Source organism: Mastigoproctus giganteus, chromosome 11 (assembly GCF_048544385.1).
Source record: "Mastigoproctus giganteus isolate SK-2022 chromosome 11, ASM4854438v1, whole genome shotgun sequence".
NCBI classification, from domain to species: domain Eukaryota; kingdom Metazoa; phylum Arthropoda; class Arachnida; order Uropygi; family Thelyphonidae; genus Mastigoproctus; species Mastigoproctus giganteus.
The window spans coordinates 42,868,627-42,896,345 of NC_143585.1; the positions used below are offsets into that span (position 1 = coordinate 42,868,627).

Consider the following 27,719-nt stretch of genomic DNA (forward strand, 5'->3'; position numbering starts at 1 on the left):
CATTCTTTGAGACAAAAATTCCAGTTGTACAAGCATTGTAAGAAGAACTTATATCCTGCATAACTAGCCAAATATCAGAAGTTATGTTGCATTCATCACTCAGTTATTACCATGAGAGTGACACCTTTTGAGATGGTTTTTTTGTTTTTAATGTCAAAATTCTGAAGGAGACAGATCAGACTATATGGAGAATGTTCTATGATTTCAGATCAAGGTTTTGTAATAGTGTCTGTAATGCAGAATAACAAGGAATAGTAATGCATACACTGTTACTTTTTATTCTGCAATAAAACTTCATTTTCTATACTGTCTTTTTTGTTATGGTAAAATTTTTCATCAAAAACTTTTGGCAATACATGCTGCTGCTTCAGTCTTTTGTAGATTTCTGAACATTTACTACTAATATGTCAAAAAAAAATAAATAAATAAATAAAATAAGCAACAGTTGATTTTGGTGTGATCTTGTAAGAAAGACATTTTTATAACTAAACTACTCCCACACGTGGACAGTTTTAAATTTTACTAAAAATCATTGTTACTCAAATATTTAATTGAAATGAAATAAAATGATTTTTTAATTACCATAACTTTTAATTATGAATAAATTGCTGTTACTTCTAAATCACCTATCCACCATAGTTCTTTACTATGTAACACCATTGGCTGATGGTAGATTTTGTAAATGAAAGGGATCAGAAAAGAAGTCAGAAAAATTTTGTCCTAAATGTTTGCCTAGCCCACAGAAAGAATTGTTAAGAACATTGGACATTTTGTTATAATACTGCACTATTATTTGACATTACAAGTGACTGTAGATGTCATGAAATTGAAAGTCAGTTTTGAAGAGTTTGAATCAGTGTTGGTGAGATCTTCAATCAGGGTTTAATGAACTTCTTCACAAAGTTAATTTTTCATTGATTTAAATCACCACCTGGATGCCACCAAACAAATTTTGATTTGACAAAAGTAAGAAGCATGTCAACTTTTATTTACCATCAGTCAACCAAATTATCTCTCACCTATAAACTGATTTATTAATATTAAATGATCACTTGGAACAATCAGAATCAACAGGCTGTTTACTTTGAATAATGTGGGAAAAACATTTATCATTCTCTTATGGATCCGGATTTGGGGTTGACTGCTGAGGCATCAGATTAGAGGAATGGAAATAGTAAAAACATACACGAGAAAAATGTCAAAATAAGGCCTATTTTTTTTTTTTTTTTTTTTTTTTAATATTGAGTCTGGCCTCTGTGGGCTTGCAGAATGTCTTATACACACCATAGCCTGGATGTTGTAAGGTACTTGAATGCATCTGCAGATGCATTCAAGTACCTTACAACATGATGTCTGTGTAGCATCACATAATGGTCTTGCATTGACAGGTATGAGATTTCCATGACTGACAACCCATTAGATGTCATCCTACAGATTCGTTCGAGTTCAAGTAAGGGGAATTGGGGTGGGGGACTGATGGAGGAGGGTCTATTCTTCAGAGTATTCAGCAAAATGTTCTTGTGTGCTTCTGGTCTGGTGGTGCAATACATTATCCTGCTAAGAGACATTATCAGAGAACACCAGGAGCATCAATGTATACATTGATGCAGCAGTTATGTGTGGCAAGTCTGTTCCTCAAACATTTTGCCCATCTATCACAGATCCAAGGCATCCCAGCAAAACATTTCATGGATCACAACATCACCACCAGCCTTCACCATCTGCATTATGCATGTGGGCTTCATTGCATCTTGTTGTTGTTTGCTGCCACACTTTCATTAGCATTGATACTAAAGGTAACTTAATCTGTCCAACCACTACACCTTCTAACCATCCACTATCCAACCATGGCATTTTCAGCACACCAGATGAGGCACAGATATAGGTCCTATCCATGAAGAGTACATCACAGTACTGCTCTGAAATGTCTCACATTGTAACCAGCAGTCTTTTGCAGTTGTCTTTCATCCTATTGATTTATTGTTAGTTTCATGCTGCAGGTGTTGTGTAAGCTGATGTTTTGCTCTTATCTGCCACTCTTGGTATATGCTCACAGTGGAAGGTCTGAACAGCCCATTATATGCTCTGTCTTTGAGACAGACACACTTGCCTAACATGCACCAATTATTGTGCCTAATTAAGAGTATCATATTAGCATTAGTTGAGGCATATGATGCAAGAAAGCAAGCTTATACAGCATCAGCCAAAAAAAAATTTCCCATTTCACCCATCCGGTCACTCAATGTTTGTCTAGTTCAGCCTTAAATTTATTTAAGCTATCAACTTCCACAACAACAGATGGAAGTCTGTTCCAGCAATCAACTACCCGTTGGCTAAAGGCAAACTTCTGCACATCTATTCTACAACTGTCTTTCCTCAATATGAATCTATGCCTCCTCAGATTCTTAGTCTGAGCAAGTGGAAGTATCTCATCAGCATTGAGCCCGCTCAAACCATTCAAGGCCTTATAGACCTCAGTCAGATCACCTTGCAGGTGGCTAGTCTCCAGATGCTGCAACTTGCAGAAAAGCCTTTCTTCATAAGTACACCCCTTTGTTCCTCTCACCAATCTTGTTGCCCTTCTCTGTACTCATTCTAGAAACTCTACATCCTTCCTAAAATGAAGCCTCCAGACCTGTATACAGTACTCAAGGTGTGGCCTAACAATTGCCTTATACAAAGGGATAATCACCTCCTTGTCTCTGCTATCAAAATTCTTATATATCATTGACAAAACTCCATTACCTGCTCCGGCAGCCCATCTGCACTATTCAGAGAACTTCATATCTGACTGCACAATTACCCCCAGGTCTTCTTCATTCTCCACTTCCCTGAGTGCAGTACCACACAGTTGGTACATTTCTCTTGGGTTACTGCTACCCATATGCACTACTTTGCATTTGTCAAAGTTAAACTCTAGTTGCCACTTCTCAGCCCATCTGCCTAACTTTTCTAGATCCTATTGCAGTAGCATACTGTCTTTAGTGTCATTAAAAACCCTGCCAACCTTTGTATCATCTGCAAAATTGGACATTAAGCCTGATATACCTTCATTGATATCATTAATAAATACACAAAACAACAATGGGCCCAGCACCTAACTCTGGGGGACTCCGCTGATAACATTAATCCATGTAGAGCAGTGTTCATTTATTACCACTCTCTGCTGTCTCCCACTCAACCATCCCTTTATCCATTGCAGTAACTTGCCCTTGATAAATGTCAAAATAAGGCCTATTTTTTTTAGTATTGAGTCAAGCCTCTGTGGGCTTGCAGAATGTCTTATACACATCATGGTCTGTATGTTAAAGTACTTGAATGCATCTGCAGATGCTGATTTTATACTATAGTCCCTTCCTGTGCTTTTCACATTAACACTGCATGCCTGTTCTACATATACTCATTTACTGGTTGTTTTCACCTAGTCAAGCTTTTATTCCCATGTTGCAGTCCACGTGCTCCTATCGGGATAGGTTATCCTATTTCATTATTCTTTCAGTGTGTGAGTTAGTTATGCTTTGTTATCATAAAGATATGTTAAATGACAGTGTGTATCAAGCTGGAGAAAATAACCTATTGACAGTAATTTTGAGGTATGGCAGCATGATCTCTATACCTAAATTACAAAAATAAATTGGTAGACCTTGAGGTTCTTGCAAAAATAGAAGTATGTCTTGTTACAAAAAATCTTCTCATATCCTGATTAGAATGGCAGAATTATAAGATACTTATAGTTAAATTACATCACTTTTGAAGGCTTGTAGATTGTAAACAGCTAATTGTACAAAGCGGAAATTTAGAATGGATAGTGGTTGACAATGTAAAAAGGAATGCTGCAAAAGAAAGTAGTTTTCATGAAGTTTGGAATGCAAGTGGGTGGGGAGGATGGTGGACACTGTACATTCTTTAAAGAGTGAAAAGCTGTGCAAGAGGTTAATTCAGACCAAGAACAGTAACCATGTCAGATATTGATGCTCATCATGCTATTCAATGAGTTGTCCATTGAGTCAATATTATCTTGGAATTGTAGGACCACATCATCATTTGTTGCTCTAACAATTCCTTCAGAATATCTCCAGTGTGCCTTCTTGTGATGTTTGTTTCAATGCCATCTCATTACATTTTGTCCTTCAAGTGACTCCCAAAACCAGAAAATCACACGGGTTGAGGTTTGGTCAGCAATGTGGCCAAGAAATCGGGAACAGACAGGAAATTATGCAGTCTTCAGGAAATATATCAAGAAACAGTTGCGTTACTGGACAACAAATATGTGGGATTGTTTCACTGTGTGTAAACAGCTTCTAGCTTGAAGGTTGGAAATAACACTGGGTGAGGAATTCTGTGGTACTTACCAGTCATGGTGCATGTCACAAGAATGTATGGTTTAATCTTTACAATGGAGCTGTTCTATAATGAATTTAATGGTAAAACACACCACTGCATTTCCAGATTTACTGCTTGTGAATCTCTAAATGCAGTGGAATTTCATCAACAACATGTGAATGTAATATTCCCCATTTCCTGTTGTTTCACTGTGTCTAAGCAGCTTCTAGCCTGAAGGTTGGGAATAACACTGGATGAGGAGTTCTGGGGTACTGTGTACCAGTCTGTGGTGCGTGTCACAGGAATGTATGGTTTAACCTCTACAAAGAAGATATGTTCTGTAATGAATTTAGTGGTAAAAGACACCACCTATAAATCTGGAAATGCAGTGGAATTTCATTGACAACATTTGAGTGTAATATTCCCTTTCCAACAATTACCATCCATTTTCATATACTCTCCACCTCTTCCTTTTCCCTCTAAGTTACAGTAATAGCCATATAGTGCAAGCAAGCCACAGGCTTTTGCTGCATTGGCTGGAGAGAGAGGGGGAGGAGAAACGAGTAGATAAAAAAACAAATTATTTGCTTCCCTCCTGCACACATGCTTCTGAATGTTCAACTCGTCCTGAAGGATGACTTGAACACTGAGCATCACCTTGGTACTGATCATTAACTACTCTACCAATCTTTACGTCATCTGCCAATTTTGACATCATGCATTCTATCCTATCGTCGATGTTGTTTATGAAAATCAAACAACTGCGGTCCAAGAACCAATATGTGGGGGCTCCACTGCTGACTTTGCACCAGTCTGAAGCATATCCATTAATCACAACCTTTTGCTCTGCAGCCACCCAGCAATCCATCCTAGAATTTTTCCCAACATATTCAAACTTATATAGTAGCCTCTCATGAGGGACTGAGTCAAATGCATGGTTTGCTTTTCCAGTTGTTGATGTGCTCAACAAGAAGAGTCCTGTGGTTCACCCCCATTCTAATCAGGAAATGAACAGCAAATCTAAACATTTCTCAAGGACACTAAAGTTTGTTTCTGTACCATATGCAGTTTATACAGGTACCAGCGTAGTTGCATCTCAGGACTTTCAGACAGTTCATCATAAAAAGTTCAGTTGTGTACTAACCACTCTGCCACTGGCAGATGAATATGAAATGTATGCTGCACTCTGTCGTTGCAATAGTAACATCATCAAACAGTGCCTTCAAACCTGTTGCTTTCCTCTCTCATAACACACAGACACACTTCATGTCTTCTCAAACTTCTGTATAATGTCATGCAACCCATGGTTGTGCAACACTATTAAGGAGTTGATATGTGAAATATAAGTAACCTGCAAGAAATTTAGACTTCAAACTTCAGTTTGCTTCAAAAAATTTAGCTGTGTACAGAAATGCTCATGCACTAACTTATGTTAGTTAAATTTTTATAGCTTGGGCCTTATAGCTCTAAAATTCTGTTTTATTTATTTATTTTATTTTTATTATTATTATCAATTTATTTATCTTATTTTATGTTTTTTGGCTGTTGTAGCAAATACCTGGGGCTTCCTTGCGCAATTTAGTTAATACTAATACTCTCCCAGTTTTCATGATAGGTTATTATTTGCACAAATCTGGTTGTGTATTTAGTATTACTTACATGATGCAAATAAGCAAAGTGTATATAGAAATCATTTATTACTCCCTGGCTGAATGAAAATTTCTTCATCTATTCTGCAACAAACTACACAATAGATGATCATATATTTCCATTACAATTGTGGCGCATGAATTTCTGAACAAGCAGTTTTATTATTTCTATTGCTGCTTACTTTAGACCTTTCCTGTTTTCAAGAATAACTGAAATATGTGGACAAGAGTGACCACTAGTCATATACACATGGGCAGTACCTTTCCCAAATATATTTTTTGTTATTAATTTTGGTCTGACTTATAGGAATAAAGAGAAAGGGAAAAAGAATAGGCACTTGTCTTTCATGCTCAGTTTCTTTCTCTTTTCTTTCCTTTCTTCTCTCAACTCCCATCTGTTTCCCTCCCTTTCCCATTTTTCCTTAGTATCTCCCAGTTTGCTGTGTTTTTTTTTTTTTTTTTTTTTCTCTCTCTCTCTCATTTTACTGTTCTCCCTTGCTTTCTTTAATATAATATTGATTAGTTTAATTTTGAATTTTTATTGTGCATATATCATACAACATATATGCTTGCACAGTATTTTTTTAACCTGGGCCAACAGAATTGTATTGAACTGATCAGAATCACATATTACATATTTCAAGAATGAATCAGGAACATATTTTGGTATACCATGAATTGTGTTTAGGAAATTTCTGAGTAAAGGATTTTATCCATTGTACCAGTGTTCACACATCTTTCTCTGAAGGCATTTAATTTTAAAAGCTAAAAGCTTCTGTTATTGTAGACATTTTGTGGCAGCAGTGCTTCAGTGAAGGAATCACTTTCACTTGAGTGGGAAAATCAGCCACTACACCACTTGGGTGGGGAGCAACAGAAATCTTCACTCAGTTATCAAGCATGAATGGGATTTTTTTTTTTTTTTTTCCCCATTTCATTTCAGAAAATTTATTCTCTCTCTCTCTCTCTCTACAAATTTTTATGTTTGGCTCTTTTAGAAAGATTTGCTGAGCCATCCCAGATTCCATTAAAAGCGGACATAGAAATGCAATTATTTTTATTTTTTCATGTGATATCACATAACATTGCTTATACATATGCCACATATTATAGCCAAAGTACTAGTTATTGTTTGTTATTGTTGTGCAGCTATTGGAGGAATGAATGGACAATATGGCAGATGTGCAGAAACAAGTCATTCTAAGTGCTGCACATAAAATTGCTTTTTGAAGAGCTAATTTTTCTTATTTATTTACTAAACATAAATAATGAATTATTGCTATTTGTTTAGTATGCTGATCACACAGAAATGGTGTTTTACTTCAATTTTATTAAAATTTGGGAAGAAATAAGCAAAGTATATTTCAAAAATGTTGATTGAATATTAGATCTGAGGTACATGTAGCTCCTTGTTTAGTGTATTAAATCAAAGGTGGGTTTTTTTTTGTTTTTTTTTGGAATAAATTCAATTCCAATTTTTATTAAAATCCAAGAAGAAATAAGTAAAGTGTTAATAAAATGTTGAGTAAATATTATGTTTGAGGCATGTGCAATGAAACGAAAATAATCACTTCCATATTATTGCCATTTGAAAGTTGAAATACTTGAAAGGTAAAATGAAAATTTGGTTAATTTAAGAAATAAAAAATCAAATGTGCCTAAAATGTAATGCACTGCATACATTACCTGATTTGTATGGAAAAGACTATCCATATAGACATTTACTTAGATACGTTGAATAACTGACTTATGCCATAACTCCATGAAAATTCCACTGATTTCATTGTCTAGTGAAAATGGCAATGCACTACCTCACTTTGATATTAGTATTAGCCATATGGTGCAAGGGAGCCCTAGGCTTTTGTTGCACTGGCCAAAAAAAAATAAATAATAAATAATCAAAATACAAATAATAAAATAAATTACCTATTTGACTTTTTCCTCACATAGGTACCTAGTTCTATAATCATTTATAACAGTCAAAATTCCACCCTCACTCATTTTACTTTTCCCCTCTCAGGGCCTTATACACCTCAATCAAGTCTTCTGTTTGGTGTCAATTTTCCAAACTCTGTAGCCCACATATTTTGAAGTCTTTCCTCATGTGGACATCCTTTTGCCAATCTTGCCATTCATGTTTCCTGGCTTTCCTTTCAAGAAGTTCTGTTCTTGTTTTTTTTTAGGTGAGCACAGTATTCCAAGCATGGTCCTATAATTGCCTATTACAGTGTGATTATGACTTTCCTATTTCTACAAGCAAATGTACAATGAATCAATCATCAATAGGACACCATGGGCTTTCCTTGTTGCCTGTTGGCTACACAGTGTGGAGAACTTTGTCTGTTCATATCATAACTACCAAATCCCTTTCTTCCTCTACTACGGAGCAATATGGCCTTAGTTGCTAATGCTCCTAAAAAAACCAATCTTCCTCTACTGTTTTTTAGTTCAACCCCCACAAAGGATATAAGTTGTTTTGGGTTAAAAAAAAAAAAAAAAAGTAAACTGCAGCCATTATCAACCCACTACAGGATGGAAGCTTCCTCACCAATTCATGCTGAGAGAAATGGACCATAATCTGCCATGCTGGTCCAGTGCAGGTTGACAGATTGACAGTATTTAGCAGTCAGGGGCTTGAACCCCAGTCTACTCAAAGTATGTGCTACTGCATTCCCACTCCTGACCACTCAACTACAGAGGCCTTTGTTGCTGTTCTCCAAGTGTTAAGACCTTGCAATTTTCAGCATTGAAACTCTGTCACTTTTCTGACCATCCAGGAAGTCTTTCTCAGTTAACCTGATGAAGATGTGCTTAGAAATGGTTAAATGGTGCAATCTTCATTGCACAATTTAACTATTCTACCAATCTTGACATCATGCCCTGTATCCCTTCATGGATATCATTTAGGAAAATCAAAAACAGTACCGATCCTTAGGGAATCAGACTTCTTACATCAGCCTATATCTGAATAAATCAGATATGCAAGAATATATCAGTAACCAACCAGCTCAGTGATGGATGGGGCAAGGTACCAAAGATGACTTGTGCAGTCTTGTATGAGATTGGAAGTGAACTGTAACCATCATGTTCTTCCCATTCAAGATTGATTGGATGCCAGTAGTGGTCACATATAATTATCTTCAGAACCCAAAAAACTTAACCCGAAGATGATATTCATTATGGAATTAAGAAATTAGCCACCTTTTAATTTGAATATTGAAACTAATTAAGGGAAAATTTTGTAATAATTTTATTAGTTTCCTAATTTTTATCCTTTTCCTACCCATAAACTAATTAAGCATCATTCAAATGATAAAGTGTGATTTCTTAAATTTTATGATGTTATCCATTTAACGTTCCCTTCTCTGAATAAATCTTAACATTGCAGAATTGTTTGTATTCTCACCATCTGCTGTCTATTCTGTCACACTGTCTCATAAATTCTCTGTTCCATGTTCTTTAACTTGTAACTGTTAATATTTTAAAGAAAATATATCAATGTTATATGCTGTTTTGTGTGTTTTTGTCCTTTTAGCAGTTGTGTAGGAAATGCTTATTCTGTAATAATTTATGTATATTTTCTTAGTGTTATTTATCACGTACCTGATGAAATTTGACTTTTGTTCAATATTATTTTACATTCTATTTAAGGTAAAATATTTTTTATATCATTCATTTGTTGTTGCATTGACACATGAAATGTTTTGTTAGTCCTTAAAAATTGATCTACTACCAGCAACTGTTCCTTTCCTAGGTTGAATGGAGCAGGCTATTTTGTGTAATCTTGTTCATACTCTGGCATGACCACCAGGTCAGTAGAGCTTACAATAAATCATCAGTATAAATATTAATCATATTTAGCAGTCATGGGCTTGAACCTGGGCCACTCAGAGTGCGTGCTACTGCTCCCTCACTTCTGACCACTCATCTCAAGGCATTCTATGTCAGGCCTCGAGAAGGCAAAGGGAATAAATGTTAACGTAACAAAAAAAAAAAAAAAAAGAAAGCAAATGAAATAATTGTTAATAACTTAAAAATTTGTACACGCCACCTGTTTACAAATTTTGGTAAGAATATCATTATTATCTGATTAGTGTTAATTCAGCAGATTCTAAGTGGTATTGCTGCAGGTGGAAGAGCATGGTGTAATTCTACACCATGATCTTCATTCTGTCTTTTCCTCTGCAGATCTAGGGGATTCACTGTGCATTGAAGCTTAGTCCTTTTGTTTGTAGGAATTATTGGGCATTGGCTACCTAGACAGTAGTGTGCCAATTCTTATGATAACCAAATCACCAAGAATGTAATTGTTAGATTTTTTTTGCATGTATATCTTGGCTACATGAGTGTGTATTCATGGACTAATTTTCATATTGTGTGTCATTTTCATTTAAAAATTTAAAAAAAAAATTTTAAAAATTTTAAAAAATTTAAAAAAAGCCTTATTCTCTCCACTTCAGACCTGATTGAGAGGGCTGTTTAAAAATTCCTCCCTTCTCCAACTGTATTTAAACTCAGACCTCTCCAAACAAGTAACAATTGGCAAAACTGCTTAACTGTCTTGTAGCATTTGAGGCTTTGTGATCCAGCTTTGTTGACGTGATCAACTGAAAGCAAAGTTAAGAAGTTAATACAAAATCATATCTGTGATGTGATTTTCTGTGCTTGTAAACAGGAAATCTGTGTTCCAGCTTATCAGCAAATTCCTATATTATACACTAGCACGTTAGAGTCATTGCATAAGATATTATTTGTTTTCAGCATTCTGATTCTGACCAGCTTACTTTGTTATGATCTGCTTGAAGTGGTCTTTTTTATTAACCATGCAGTTAATCAAATGTGGGCTTGGGAGTTCACATTATTTAAATCTTGACTTTCTAGAAGTTGCATATTGATAAAGTTATTTAAAAAAAAAAACAGAGTATACACCCTCTTTGGGATTTTAATATCATCAAATAGGAAGGAAGGGAAGACTACAAATATTGGTATTGATTCATAAGTATAAGGGTTGAATACAAGATAGTGGCGGGGTGCCTCTGTAGCCAGGTAGGCAGGAGCAGCAGTGCATAGTACACGCTTCCTGATAAGACCGGGGTTTGAGCCCGTGACCACCAAATACGGAGGATGCGGAAAGGTCAGGGAATGACCACCGCATATCCCCGGAGCAATATGGCCTTAGTTGCTAATGCTCCTAAAAACCAAATAACAAAAACAACAAGATAGTGGCAACTTTTCCCCTCCCCACTTTCCTATACTGCACAAAACTGCAAATGAATATATTTATGTAGTGTGTTATTAGTGGATCATGCAATGTCTTCCTGCACACAACACACCAGTAAGGCTTTTTGGTAAAAGAATGTGAAGTAATGGACTATAGGTTTTCACTGTAAAAATCAAATGAACAGTGTTTATGAAGTTGGATCACTGTTTCTGGATTTAAATTGAGGTTGTATAAGAACCTAATATAAATGAATGGTTGTAAGGTATGAGTGAAGCATGCAGTTATTGATATTTTTCCAGTTATGGTGGATTTCAGCATTTAGCCATGGGTGGGACAGTTCAAATGATAATCTTTTCTAGATGATCCCCAATCCCATGGGAGATGTTAGCTTTATTTAGTCAGTTGTAAATTAAAAGATGCTGGAAAATGTGCCTGTGGATGTGAAGGCAGGGATGTGCCTACAAACATATCTTGATATAAAAACTTGCCATGCAAAAGATTTTAGCACATTGGGTCCATCATCTTACCAAGCTGCAGCAATGGTACCATTGTGCACTGGCTAAACATTCACTTGGAATGTTACTACCAGGAATGGGATGCATTTCTGTATGGTATCATATGATTTCATTGCCGTAGTTTAAAAAGCATCTGTTTCAAATGATACCATACAGAGTTGTATTCTATTCTATTTGAAACTGATTGTTTCATTTGAATCACTCTAGTTGAAACAGGTGTTGCTTCAACTGTGGTAATGGTCTGCTTTTATATGAGTCAGAAATGAAGTAACATTCCAGTGCATGGTTTCAGGTGTAGTGTATATGTAGTGAACTGGTGCAAAGCACCAGGATCCCCAGCCAAAGAGCAGTCCTAAATTCTGGAACATTCTTATATCAAACCAATAAAATAAATGATAGGAGCTTCAAAATTGAGTCTTTACACTTGGGGATACACCAGAGTTTGCTATACTACTGCATGGCTTTATCTTTGGTCTTCCCACATCCACTGAAACTTTGCTGGGAACTCAATAACAAAATATGCATATCATGTAATAAGAATACAGTTTCATGGAGTACATTATCAATGCAGCATGCTTCTACTCATTTCTGATATGTTATTTGCTTCTGACACTTCTGACTACAGAAGCATCCATATTTCTGCACAGATTCAAATTTTTCATGATCATGCTTAGTGCCATATTTCACACAACATTAAGGGCCTTTTGGCACAGTGGCCCTAGGAAATGCAGATCATCTGTCATACCCTCAGATCTGCCCTATAATTTTGATCTTTTCTCAAAGATGGATTCTCTCCAAGGCAGGCAAGCCACTGAGTAGAGGGTATCCTGATGCTGTTTCATTTTAAGAAGCAGCAGTCTGCTGTGGCATCCATTGCCATCCACAAGTATTGAAATATATTGGAAGAATGGCTAGAGCAGGGGTGGCTAACTTTTTTAATGGTGCATGCCAAAATTGGCTAAATCTTTTAAAAAATTATCCTTGTTTGCCCCTTGGAAATTTTTGTGTGCCCCTCGAAAGGCGATATTCAAGACATTTAATCACACAGTTTTGTCACAATTTCATCAGTACCTCTCACTACTCCAAATTCAAACAAATCACTGCATGAATACAGCTATTTACTGAATGGTGTGACGTCACTACATGCCTGCCAGAGAGAACGGGCATGCACAGGTGACGACTCAAGGTGGATTCCTGGAGTGGTGTTGTTTCGAAGTTTTAAATTTTTTTGGGACACTGAATTCCACGTGCCCAAAAAATTTATATGCTTGCCACTTTAGGTACGCATGCCATAAGTTCGCCACCCCTGGGCTAGAGAATATAATGAAGGTAAGTAATACTGTTCTTTATGGTTAAATAAACTTGCATGATTTTTTTCACTGTGTTGTCATTGCTTACTCAGTTCTCATACGTCTTTCAGCTTTGGTTCAGATTAGGAGGCCCTTCAGTTTTTTGCTTTCATTTTTTTTCTCTAAGGTTGTTGGTTGAATCCTTTTGCAGCTTCTTTGCTATTGCTTTTCTGTGGAACAGTGACCTAACTGTCACTGTTCTCATGCTGTTGTCAAACTGGCCTTCATAATGTCCATCAATGGTACTGAAGGTTACAGCTTGATGAGAAACATTAAAAACATGCTAGCATTATGTTCATGGCTTAAGAAACAGTTTATTACAAATATAAAATTTTAGAAGTTAAAATAATTTTTGAAAATTACATTGAGACAATTAATATGCATAATAAATAACTACATATATACATATCCTTTTTGGATAAAGTCAAAAATCTGTTTTCATTATTTATTCACAAAACATACTATCAGATTGTGACTGCTCATATGTTCTTCTTCACACAGTCACAGTTTTGTAACATTGTAAGTGTGATGGTAATATTTTGTGAATAGTGAAAATTGATGTGAATTGAAATGGCTACATTCTACCAAAAAATTTATGCAATACAGTAAAATCCCATTACAACAAACTTTGGGTGGGAACAGAATTAGTATTAGCCATGTAGTGCAAGAAGGCTCATGATTTTGTTTCACTAGCCAAAAAAAAAAAAAAAATATATATATATAATAATAATAAAGTAAATGTATTGTATTATATCGAAAACTTGTATTGTGTGTTATATTGAAAACTTATTATAATGAATATTGCTCAAAATTATTTTAAAATAAAAACTTGTTTATACAAAACAAGTAATGGCTCTATATGAATAAGTAATGCATGATGTAACTTACAGAAATAGTAATTTTCACTTTTACTTGTATTTTGATTTATTCTGTGTCATGCTTGGCATTGTACCAACTGTTTTGCAACCAGTGGTGTTAATACATTAATTTTGTTTTTAATGTTTGACTTTATTTTTCATGCATTAATTATGAAAATTCTGCCTTAGTGCATCCTAAAATGTGTGATGTCAGATTGCACTTAAATTGAATTAGATTACTAATGTTAACACTTTTATAACAAAGAAGTGTACCACTTACAGAAATATTTCTCACATGCAAGATTCGAAATTATGGAAACATAAGAACTCTTTAATCGCAGTCCCACATCTAATTTTCTTCACTTTAGTAGTAGGGCCTATTTTTTTGCCCCCTTGGGGGGCCCTTGGATTTGAGCATAATTATACAGGAATGTGTGAAAATGTAGACGGTATGATACTGAATTTTTTTTATCACATCTTTCAAATGTATTTTTTCTTTGAACAAATTCCAGTAGTGTTTATTCCTTCTAGCCATACAATATTTACAACACAGCAATATTAGATTTGAATAAATTTTACACATAGTAAAATCAGTATTTTACTGTGTGTAAATTTTTTTTTTTTGCTTATTAATTGTCTCAGAAGAGGTATTCTGTGAAACCTAAGGCTTTAATATTATTATGACTTCCAGAAATTTTCCACACTTAAATTGTTTTTAAGCCAAGGATGCAGTGGTAGCATGTTTTTAATCTAAGATTCTGAGCATATGAAGATAAGAATGCCTTTCAACCAGCATATTAGAATTGATCAGTCATTGCTATTTTTGCATGAAAAATTTATTTGTTACTGGGGTGCCACCAACATGACTAACACTAATTGAAAGTTTGTTTTTCACCTTTAAAGGTAATTAGCCACAGAATCCATACTGCTTTAGTGGTAAAAATTTGAAATTTATTTAATTTTTGTTTCTTATAAATACTTTTAACAATATGCATTAAGTAAACTGTATCAAATAAAATTTGTTTAAGATTCATTCTCACAGAAAAAAAAAGGGCTAATTTTAAATATTAGTAATACTATGATCTGTATATATGGATATTATAGTTATTTGCACACTGGCATTTAAGGTAATCATTTTAATATGTTTAGGTGGACAGTGACATTAGAGCTAATGTTACCTGCTTGGTTTATAACTACAATGGATCAGGTGGGTGAAAGAATGTCAGATACTGTTTGTGTTAAATTCAATACTGTGATATATTATAATATAATATTGCAATTTTTAAAATCTTATATGAACTTTACTGAAGTTGTTCTAGTCCGCATCTATTTTAATATGAAATAGAATAAGTGAAATCCTTTTCCTACAGTGCTTTAAGTACAGGTAAGCTGTATTGTATCTTGCAGGTGGGGGATTTATTTTTGTTACAAACAAAAATATAATTATACTTTATAAGCCTTTTTTTAGCAGAAAGATTTTCAGTGTTAGTGGTTCTTTCAATACAGTCCTGCCAAATCAATTTAGAACAAAAGTTCTCGATCATGCTACATTGTACACTGCTGCTTGGTGGACAAAACCATGTATGTAGAAATTTTTTTTACATAAACTTAGTATCAATGCTGACGAGCTGGCTATCAATTTGTCTTCTAAATTTTTATTAGACCCCTGCTATAAATTAATGGCTATAAAAATTTTTCACTTAAATAAGCCCTTTGACAAAAAAAGAAAAATTATAATTTTTATGTGTTATCTAAAAAAGGTGTCGTGAAAAAGCTGTTGACTTGTTGTGATATGATAAATTGAAATAAGTGTTGAATGTGCTGTGGCACAAAAGTATTAGGAACCACTGATTTAAGAAATAAATTAAGTCAGACATATTTTGTTATACAATTAAATTTTTACTACAAAATATACAAATCTTATAAAAATCCTACAAAAATATACTAATCCAGTTGAGCTTTACAGATTAAAAGCATTTAAATTTAAAATTAAAAAGTAAATATTGTACTTCTTAATAAATTGTCATCTTGAGAAATAGATCAGCTTCTTACTTTTCAGTTCTTAACCTCTGGTCTCAGAGAATTCATCTTAGCCATATGTGTTCTTTATCATTGGTGAACGGACAGGGGGGAAGGAAGTACCTTAAATGAGTACCTCGAAGTCACATTTATTAACTACACTACTTGTATTAATATGCAAATATTCAAGTCTATCCATTTATAGTCATTATGTCTCTTAACACAACCCCCTTAATAACCTGTAGCAATATTTTCCCTAGGAATTTTCCAGTTGTACAGTAGGTTATTTTTAGCACTCTTTACATACTTGTTCAATAATTGCCAATTACTTTTTCAGTTTTGTTGAAGATGTATAATCCTTTTGTACTAAACTGTGATAAAACATGAGTAAATACAGGTTCAAGTAGATTTTATTGTAACCTTTATTTATCTCTATCTAGTGGGTGGGGAGGGGAGAGAATTCTTTACAATGGAAATTACCTGTGGTAAAAATTTATTTTACATCATAAAATTTATTGAAAATTTTAAATTAAAAACAAAGTTGAGCTTTAAATATTGATCATATGGTGAAAGGTGCTTAGCTAGAGACTGAAATTCAATGGTTGAAAGTCTCCTTAAAAAATCCACAAATTCAGCCAACCAAATCAATGGTTGGCTGAATTTGTGGCAGTGTCATGGAAACTGATAGAGGATCTACCATAGTTCTTCTGGCTCTCTCAGCAGACTCCACCCCCCCCCCCGCCTAGGAATGTCACCGTTCAATAGTTAGGAGAGCTGTTTAGTTACAGATAAATTGGAGATTAAAAAAAAATAAATTAAAGGCAGTAACAGTGGTATGGTCATCCCCACTGACTTAACTTAATAATTGATCCAACTAGGCACCAACTGCCCCTCCACTATATCCCTTAGCCTACAACAGAATAGAATAATGGTGGGGCAGTTGGTGCCTAGTTGGGTCAATCATGAAGTTGTCAATGGGGGGATGACCATATTCCTGTTCCTGCCTTTTTTTTTTATTGTTATGTTTTTTTTTTTTTTTTGTTTCTTTTTTTTATATGAGACATCTTTGAGAGCATCACAAAAATGATTACATCATCCCCATCTTCTGCCAGAGGCACTTCCCACACTCCCACCACTAGTCTGTGCCGAACACTCACTAATTGTTTGATTAGTGGGGACTCATTTTTTGTGACTGGTACGATATCTTGAGTTCTAGTGAACTGATTTACAAATTTCAAACGGTATTCATTTGAATTTCGACGAACTGCATTAGAAAAACATAAAACAAAAAAAAAGTGTATGTTGTATGCACAATAGATTTTATTTTATGCGAAAGCATCCTTGGCTTGGAAGTAGTAGTAATAATAGTATAGGAGGCATGTGATTCAAGAAAGCAAGCTTATATAGCATCAGCCAAAAAAAACCCATTTCGTACATCCATTCCCTCTAAACATTTGTCCAGTTCCTCTTTGAATTTATTTAAGCAATCAACTTCCACAACAACAGATGGAAGTTTGTTCCAGCAATAAACTATCCTCTGGCTAAAGGCAAATTTACGCACATCTATTCTATAACTGTCTTTCCTCAATTTGAATTTATGCCCCTTCAGGTTAGCAAAATCCAAGCCAATAGCCTATTTACTCATTTGATTGTAGTCATTTGTTGAATAGTATGATGTCACAACACTGCAGGATTGCAAAAATACAAGTATTTGTCAACAATTTCTTTTTTCACCTTGTATTTTCATTACATTCCATTGTTTGGTGCTGCAATAGATGTTTTCACAACAATAATTTTCGAAAATAAAATTTGAGTGTTCACTGATGCCGAAGTCAAGTGCAGACCCTCTCTCGAAGTATTGAGCAAGAATGAAAATTTGAGGTATCCTCAATCGATCGGGTACCTCAATCAACACTGTTTTCCAGAGACATTTAGAAAAGTTGCAAGTATGCATCTCTTACTTTAGTTATCATAAATCCATTTTAGGTGCCCACAAGGGCACCTACAATGGATTTGTCACATAAAACCATCTATCATGCACACACCTTTTTTTTCTTTTCTTTTCTTTTTTTTTTTCCCATGTATAACCATATCCCTGTTCCTGCTGCTTTTTTTTTTTCTGTAATTAAGTTGATCAGTGTATACAAGTAAAATAAATCTTATATCAGTACAGTAAAGTGTTATCTATTCATTTAACTTCATAATTCACATTAGGATGCCCTTCACAATGTATAATGAATAAGTTTATTAATTGATCCAAAAGAAAAGTTCTATAAAGGGAACCACTAAATATTATCAGATGTATTTGATATATTTTAAAAAGTTTAAAGCTGCTAATTCTGATAGAGCCCTAGCATTCTGCATGCTAATTTTGGTTTTTAACCTTTCTCCAAGTGCATTAAATAAATTGCTTTACATTAAGCAAAAATTAAATATTGAAAATTAATGGTGCTTTAATTTCTGCAGAAAAGCAAAATATCCAGCCACTGTTGGATAATAATTAGATTTACTGCAAGAATTAAAGGCCTGTTATTATCAGGAAACATCAAAATCAGAATATCTTGATTGACTGATTGTATATCTCATAAAAGCAACTTTATGAATGGTTGATAAAAAATAACACACTAGATTTTGTCAATGTTGTAACTGTTGCTGTTCTTTGGTGAAACAAATAACGAACTGTTTCGGCTAATGTTCTGCTTCTACCTCTACTAGACAGTAGTCTAATAGAGGTAGAAGCAGAACATTAGCTAATTGTTCCATTAGCTAAAGGTAGAATGTTCTGCTTCTACCTCTACTAGACAGTAGTCTAATAGAGGTAGAAGCAGAACATTAGCTGAAACAGTTCCGAAGCAGAACATTCTACCTCTACTAGACTGTCTAGTAGAGGTCTCTACTAAATTTAACTAAATTTTTGTTTTTTTAATAAAAGATTAGATTTTTGTGGTCAGCTTTACTATCCAGGTTCTACAAGTATTTGTAATTAATACGCATAAATAACAAAAGAAAAATTTTGAAGTTAGCAGAAATGAGAAAAAGCATGTTTTTTTTTTATATAGTATATACATACAAAGATTTTATTTTGGAAAAAATTCCCATTCAAGTCCTTGTTAGTTTGTGGAGATTTTGTTGGTTGCTTTTCATACTTTCCTTTCTCATATTCAAGATATAAATGCAGTGTTTTTTCTATTGCTCTTCTTCATTTATTCATACATTCACCACTTAGTACTTTCACATCTGATGTATATAACATACAAAATTTTTGTTTCCTCCTGTTTCCACTTCTGGCCATGGTCCTTTTTATGAAAAGATTAAAGTAGAAGTTCACTAGTCTGGTATTCACAGTGCTGGATTATCAGAACTTTGTGTTTAAATGCTGTTTATTTTATACTAAGACTAGCTGTTATTTTTTTTTATTTATTTATTTTTTGAAAAAAATGCATAACTGTAATGTACAGAGACAAAATTAATGATAAAACATCCTTTAGTTTTTTTTTACATAAGTAATATAAGAACCAACATTAAACTTGGTTATGATAACGTGGATTTTCAGCAGTTGTATACACATTTTGGTCCTGTATTTGATATATTTGGCTGAAACTTTACTGATTTTAGTCTTTTTTCCTGAAGCAACATGTATGCCAAACTCATATATAACATGATTGTATATAGTCCATTGATAAACAAACTGAATATTAAAAGCTTTTATATCTTTTTGATTAATTTTTATCCTATTTGCTAAATTAATTATAAAAGCATATGAACCAATACAAATCAAAGTTTTTACAAATATCTAACTTATGAACTTTGTATATATGAATAATGGGCTATAAGCTGAAAGTATAATGCTGTCACAGATGAACAATCCTCTAATATTTATTTATTTATTTTGCTAGGTCAAATATAAATGGCTGAAATTTTTACACATTTGTGTTGTTTACAAAACACAACCATCAGAATGCATTATTGATTTAATACTGAGTGTAGGAACCATGGGACTGAAAAACTCTTGAATTTTCCCATTGCTAATTATCGATGAATTTTGCTCACAAATAGCCACAGAAAGCCCTATAAGCTTACATGCCTTAAATCTAAAACAAACTGCATTGTTGTATGTTACTGTGTTTACTTTTGTGTTCATTCTTGGTAAGAATTTTTATTGCATTGGAGCAAAATCCTCCATTGTGCAGATAGCATTGTGGGGAAGGGGTACATAAATGCTGGCACTGGCCCATTTTCTACTTTATTATTATACTTTTATTGTATTGCTTCTTGTTATTATATATACATTGTATAACATATTAGAATTAATCACTGAATATTGTTTAAAATTTCAGAAAATATTCTTTATTATATTTTAATCACGTAATCTCTTAGAACTTGTCACATAATCTCTAGTGTTTTTCTCTGTAATTTAAGAAAAGATTAAATGATGAAAATTAAGTATGTATTTGCAGTAATTGCATTTTTCTCATCTAAATTGATATTTATGATATCATGCATATTATATATATTTTTAATTTAATTGAAATATCAGTTAATCTTTACAAGCGCCGACCGGGCTAGCTGGGTGGGTAAAGTGCCTGCCTAGCAACCCAAAGGTCGCGGGTTTGAATCCCGCCTCGGGCTTGGATCAAAGTACTGCAAAAACCTTGGGAAGTGCAAAAAAATCTTTACAAGCATGATACCCCATCCACTGGACCTTTGCAATAAGCAATGATAGACAAGTGTCGCTCCTCCCACTTAGTACTCTAATAGGTTGTTAATTACTGGTGGTTTTAGTTAAAGTGAATGCCATCTTTCCACCGACTAAAGCCAGCAGGTTTACCTTAGAGCATGTGGAAACACAGGGTACCATATTCTAAAGATGCAAAGAATGTTGCCAAGATCCATGGAATACTGGTTGCTCTGATGGGCTGCTAATTAACAGTGCTTTGCATTATAATGAATGTTGACTTGACACTTTTTGCAATGATTTACCCTTCCCAGCACTGGTTTTAAATATTTTTCCAATTTTTAAAGGGCACCAATGGTGGGGGAGTGGAGACTCATTTCCCAATTGTAAACCAGACCAAGGCTGCAGTCACTCTCTCAGCATTCATTCACATCTATACTTCTACCCTGTGTTTCTATATACTGTAATGCAGCAGTTCCCAACCTTTTTTGACTCTCTAACCCCCTTTTCAACATATTTTTATTATGAAATATTTCCAGCACTACATTTTTATAAACAATATTGCATAATAATATGATTATTATTAAGTACCTATACATAACAATGGTCTTTGAGAATGAAAAAAATTTAGTATGGAAAATGTTTATTTAACACGATATACAGTAACATAGTAAACTGAGTATAAGGAATTGTGTGGGAGATGTGGTTTCTTTCATTGGCAATTCTTTACTTTATATTTAAATTTATTTTGCTTTATTCTATATTTGTTTATTATTAGTTATAATTTTTATGACCCTCTGTTACCAAAGCCAAACAGTGCAATACATATCGGCACTTTTGCATCCAATCTTCTCCCTCCCAACTAATATCCTGTTGTGTTTGCTATGTAAGGGAGTGACCCAGACCAGAACTAAATATAAATTTTGAACTGAACTGCATAAATTAATATTAAACTATTTTGTAGTTTACAAAAATATACCTATCTAAATCTAAGTAGACTCCATTACAGAATTTTTAGTGCGAACCTCCTGGAACACTTTCACGAACCACTGGTTGGGAACCCCCTGCTCTAATGCAAACCCGCCAGCTTTAGTTGGTGGAAAGACAACATTCACTCTAACACGAATAAGTGGTAATTAGCAGCTTATGAGAGCAATCCATGGGAGTAGCACACTATAATACCTCCTGCAGTCTTCCGTCAAAAGGATGTCAGAAGAATTTTGATTAATCTTGATTCTAAGAAAGCTCTAGGTCCTGATGGTATTTCTCCACTTGTTCTCAAAACCTGCACTCCTGAACTTACTGCTGTTCTTTGCCACTTTTTTCACTTTCTTATTCCAAAAGTGTTTTTCCTTCTGCTTGAAAATTTGCTCATATCCAGCCAGTTCCTAAAAAGGTTGACAAATCCCTTCCATCCAGTTATTGTCCCATTGCAATTACTTCTACTCTTTCTAAAATAATGGAGAAATCAATTACTGCCAACTCTTAAACTATCTAGAAACCTTCTGTCAGTGTTGAGCCACTGGTGATATTCTGGCTTATGTTACCCATTTATGAACAAATTCAATGGAAAAGTTCGGTGAAACACAAGCAGTTGCTCTTGACATCTCAAAGGCTTTTGTTTGGCATAAAGGTCTTCTAAACAAGCTTCCATCTTATGGTTTTCCAACTGTTTTATGTAATTGGTTATCCAGTTTTCTCTCTTACTGCTCACTGAGGGTGATGGTAGATGGCTATCTGTCTTATAACTTCTCCACTAATGCTGGTGTCCCCCAACTCTTTTCCTCTTGTGTATTAATGACCTTCTTCCATTGACCAGTAATTCCATCCATAGTTTTGCTGATGATAGCACATTGCATTCCACTTTACAGTTAGAGAAACCCAACCCTGCTCAATTAACTTCAACTTCCCATATATGCACTACTAATTCCTTAAATGCCTCCAGGTATTTCTCCAGTGGGGCAAAGACAGCTTAGTTGATTTCAGTCCTGTCTTATATCTTGCATAAAAGGATTCTTCTGCACCTATGCTTATATTTGGTGACACTCCGATTTCTAGGCAAGATGATATATCTCTTTTGGGGATTACCCTGCCTTCTAATCTCTCTTAGCACAAGCACATTACAAATATTGCTTCCTCTGCATCTAAAAAACTTTGTTTTCTCTTTTGCTCTCAGTGTTACTTTTCTTCCAAACAGCTGTTCACTCTGTTCAAATCACAAATCCACCCTACCATGGAATATTGTTCCCACATCTGAGGCAGTGCCATTGAGAAGAGGGCAGTTAGGTTAATTAATGACTCATCTCTAACAGTCTCTCCACGCTCTGTCATAGACATTCCGTTTCTGCTGCATGCCGTTTCTACAGATACTTCCATAGGCACTGGCGCCTCCGTAGCCAAGTGGACAGGAGCAGCAGTGCGTAGCACACGCTTCTTGATTAGCCCGGGTTTCGAGCCCGTCACCACCAAATACGGAGGATGCGGAAAGGTCAGGGAATGACCACCGCATACGCATATTCCCGGAGCAATATGGTCTTAGTTGCTAATGCTCCTAAAAACCAAATAACAACAACAACAACAACCATAGGCACTGTTCTTCTGAATTGGCTTCTATAATTCCCATTCTCTCTTTCAAAACAGTCCGAACACATGCCGCCACCAGCCAACATTCATTTACTGTCCAACTTCAAACTCACAGAACCAACTTTTCATCTTCCTCGTTTATTCATTCAACTTCTGTTTTCTGGAACAATATTCCTTTGTATGTATTTCCTGAAAATTACAGCCTACAGAAGTTCATGTCTAATGTTAACAAATATCTTCTGAACCTCCAACCCATGTACCGTACTAAGTACTATAGGTTCTAATACCTATCGTGTTTGCGGTTTTCATAAAAAAAAAATACTTGTCTATCGTTGCTTGTCACAAAGATCCATGGGATGGGGGTTACCATGTTGTGAAGATTAACCATAATATCATTTCAAGATTTCTACTAGTACCTGTAACTCTAGTTCTGAACTTATGCAGTTCACAGCTTTTCAGTACTCAGAATTTGATCAAAATTTTGTACTGGTGGTAGAATCTGACTATAACAAATTATGGTAATCAGAATTTTTTCAACTAGAGTTTCAATTAAGATAAAAACAAAAGTTTTTAGTGATACTTGTATCAATTAAAAGCATGGTATTGAAACTAAATGTTTTATTATTACTTGTCCAGTTAACAAGGATCTTAACAAAAGAACTATGTATTTAAATTCTAGAACTATAACCAGTTCCAAGCACTAGATTTTTTCAGAAATCAGATAACAATTTAATGATAATATTATGCTTGTAAATGATATAAGTACATTTTTTTTTTTTTTTTTTTTTTTTCCTCCCTCTCAGTCCATGTGGTATATGTGTGTTTTAATATACAAGGCACTAGGGTCTGTTTTGCTTACTTTTAGGTTTAAGCTCTGTATCATATGGACCTTTTTTGTCATATTTGAATTGAAATTTTTGAATTTTATGTTAAAATTGAGCCAAGTATTACTGTTTAGATTTTAAAATTTCTAAATTTAAATTTTGTCTAATCAACTACCTTAAATAATAATGCAATGGTTATAGCATGAGGAGAAGCGGCACAATGCAATAATACAGCCAGCACAGCTAATCACACATAAGAAAGAGTGAACATCCTATACATATTTTGTTTCTTTTCTTTCCTGTACCCCTTCAGATAAAATCAGTTTACATTAATTTCAGAAGTACACCAATGACATTTTTAGACTTAGCCAATGATAGGAAGCAACTTTCCCATTGAGAAAAAAGCAACTGATTAGAAAAATTTCAGTTTAGAAATCATAAAATCTGAAAGTTAATACTTAGTCATTTAACATCAGATTCAAAAATTTCAACCCAAATGCAATAAAAATATATTGACAACAAATGCTAAACCTTAAAAGAAAGCAAGCTATAACCAGGTGCCTTTTAATTCAAACAATCAGTGTGTCATGTTTGTGTGTTAATGGATATTGACCACATATCATGATTTCCTAACCATACTAGATATTTCATTTATAAAGTAGGAAGAATCACTCATCTATAAAAATCATCTACAGAATCATCTATAAAAATAGGCAGAATTCAAATATTACAGGTGAATAGTTTGTGGCACACATTTGAGAAAAATGTTATATACTAAATATATTTTGGATAATTGTGCATATAAGTGATTATAGTTTAAAAAATGAAACTTTATAGATATCTATTTATTAATAGAATTGAAGTGTTTACAAAAAAAAAAAAAAAAAATGCAACTACACAATACCATGTAGTAAAGAGTTATGCAATTGATTAATAATCAGATCTTTTATGGATTAAATTACAAATTCATTTTTAAATTATATTTATTAATACTTAATTTATTAAGACAGGCAACTTTCTTTTTTTTTTTTTTTTATTAGAAATTCTGGCATCATATAATGATGAGGATATTTATACTTTTGATTGCCATAATTCAGATGGTTCACAGTATCTGCATCGCTATTGTGGACACAGAAACAATCAAACAGGTACTTTCTTAATCAATCCTTTCCCAGTTCTGCAAAATAGGAATTTTTTTTTTTTTTTTTTTTTTTTTTTTTTGTTAACAATGTAAGAAATTTACTTTGACAAGAAAATAAAATACAATATGCTGCTTCAAATATAGCACACTGACACATGACATTGAATTAACAATGGATGCCATTATACAAGAAATTCAAAATATTTTGTACATTGAGTTACTGAATGAGAATGTGAAAAATAAGGTTATGAAATATGATTTTTGAAATAAACAAAGGTAACATATTAAACAGTAATAGGGGAACTCTGATAACACGAAGTTATAAAATGTGCATGTAAGATCTTGGGATATACAAGGTGATTATAAAATAATTTCTGGTTTGAGGCATTCGAAGTATTTGGTGTCAATGAAATTATTCTTGCAGGAATGGAATCCTTTATCCCACACTCCACTTTAAAATCTCGTCCTTTTATCTAAACCTTGGTTTTCCAATAAATGTGCTAAGGCTGTTCAAGAGAAGAATGTTGCATATCGTAATTGGCTTGTTTCTAATTCTCCAGTTTCATTTTCTGCCTACACCAAAGCTCGCAACAATTGTAAAGCAATTATTAATCAGTCCAAACTAGAGTTTGAACAGGCTAAGAGTAGAAAACTTGCTTCTTGCTCTAATGGTAGCCGAGCATTCTGGTCTCTTACCAAAGCTATTGGCCGCAACTTTTGCCCATCTCTGCTCCCACCTCTGTCCAAACCAGATGGTTCGGTTGCCACTTCAGCCAAGGATAAAGCTGACCTGCTAGCATCCCATTTTTCTTCCAACTCGTGTATTAATGATCTTGGTAAAACACCTCCCACCATTCCCAACACGCTCCATTCACCTCCTGTGGTCTTCCGTCAAAAGGATGTCAGAAGGATTTTGGCAAATCTTGATGCTAAGAAAGCTCCAGGTCCCGATGGTATTTCTCCACTTGTTCTCAAAACCTGTGCTCCTTTGCCGCCTTTTTTCACTTTCTTATTCCAAAGGTGTTTTTCCTTCTGCTTGGAAATTTGCTCATATCCAGCCAGTTCCTAAAAAGGGTGACAAATCCCTCCCATCCAATTATCGTCCCATTGCAATTACTTCTACTCTTTCTAAAGTAATGGAGAAACCAATTAACCGCCAACTCTTAAACTACCTAGAAACCTTCTGCCTGATCAACGATCGCCAGTATGGATTCCGTCAGTGTCGATCCACTGGTGATATTCTGGCTTATGTTACCCATTTATGGACTAATTCAATGGAACGATTCGGTGAAACACAAGTAGTTGCTCTTGACATCTCAAAGGCTTTTGATCACGTTTGGCATAAAGGTCTTCTAAACAAGCTTCCATCTTATGGTTTGCCAACTGTTTTTAGTAATTGGTTATCCAGTTTTCTCTCTGATCGCTCACTGAGGGTGATGGAAGATGGCTCTCTGTCTTCTAACTTCTCCACTAATGCCGGTGTCCCCCAAGGTTCAGTTCTTTCCCCCACTCTTTTCCTCTTGTATATTAATGACCTTCTTCCATTGACTGGAAATCCTATCCATAGTTTTGCCGATGATAGCACATTGCATTCCACTTTCCATTTTGAGAAACCTTGTCCTGCTGAATCTGCTTTAACTTCTCGAAAATCTGCCACCAATTCCTTAAATGCCGATCTTCAGGTAATTCTTCAGTGGGGCAAAGACAACTTAGTTGATTTCAACCCTTCTAAAACTCAGTCTTGTCTTATATCTCGCAAAAAGGATTCTTCTGCTCCTATGCTTATCTTTAGTGACACTCCGATTTATAGGCAAAATGATATCTCTTTTGGGGATTACCCTGACTTCTAATCTCTCTTGGCACAAGCACATTACAAATATTGCTTCCTCTGCATCTAAAAAACTTGGTTTTCTCTTTCGCTCTCGGCGTTACTTTTCTTCCAAACATCTGCTCACTCTGTATAAATCGCAAATCCGCCCTGCCATGGAATATTGTTCCCACATCTGGGGTGGTGCCCCCAAAACCTCTCTCAGGCTTCTCGATTCCATTCAGAAGAGGGCAGTTAGGTTAATTAATGATTCATCTCTAACAGAGTCTCTCCACTCGCTCTCTCATAGACGTACTATTTCTGCTGCATGCCCCTTCTACAGATACTTCCATGGGCACTGGCCTTCTGAATTGGCTTTTATAATTTCTGCTCTCTTTCAAAACGGTCCGAACACGTGCCGCCACCAGCCAACATCCATTTACTGTCCAATTTCAAACTCACAGAACCAACTTTTCATCTTCCTCGTTTATTCATTCAACTGCCGTTTTTCTGGAACAACCTTCCTTCATACGTATTTCCTGAAAATTACAGTCTACAGAAGTTCAAGTCCAATGTCAACAAATATCTTCTTTCGTCTTCTCAACCTCCAACCCAAGCACGATACTAAGTACTATAGGTTCTAATACCTCTCGTGTTTGGGGTTTACGTAAAAAAAAAAAAAAAAAAAAAAAAAAAAAAATACGATAACAATGAAAGTGTAGTGCATTTAATGATTTGAATTGGTAACTAATACAA

The 27,719-nt window shown here is 34.6% G+C and overlaps 1 protein-coding gene across 3 annotated transcripts in view; it reads left to right on the plus strand.

Moving 5' to 3' along the window:
• Nucleotides 1-27,719, plus strand: part of LOC150077951 (DDB1- and CUL4-associated factor 8-like) — a 227,606-nt gene that overhangs the window by 156,605 nt on the left and 43,282 nt on the right. For all 3 annotated transcript variants that reach the window (XM_090385203.1, XM_090385204.1, XM_090385205.1), the window contains exons 7-8: nucleotides 15,064-15,121; nucleotides 25,056-25,163. In XM_090385203.1, coding sequence (XP_090241329.1) covers nucleotides 15,064-15,121; nucleotides 25,056-25,163 — 166 coding nt within the window. The remainder of the gene's footprint in view (nucleotides 1-15,063; nucleotides 15,122-25,055; nucleotides 25,164-27,719) is intronic.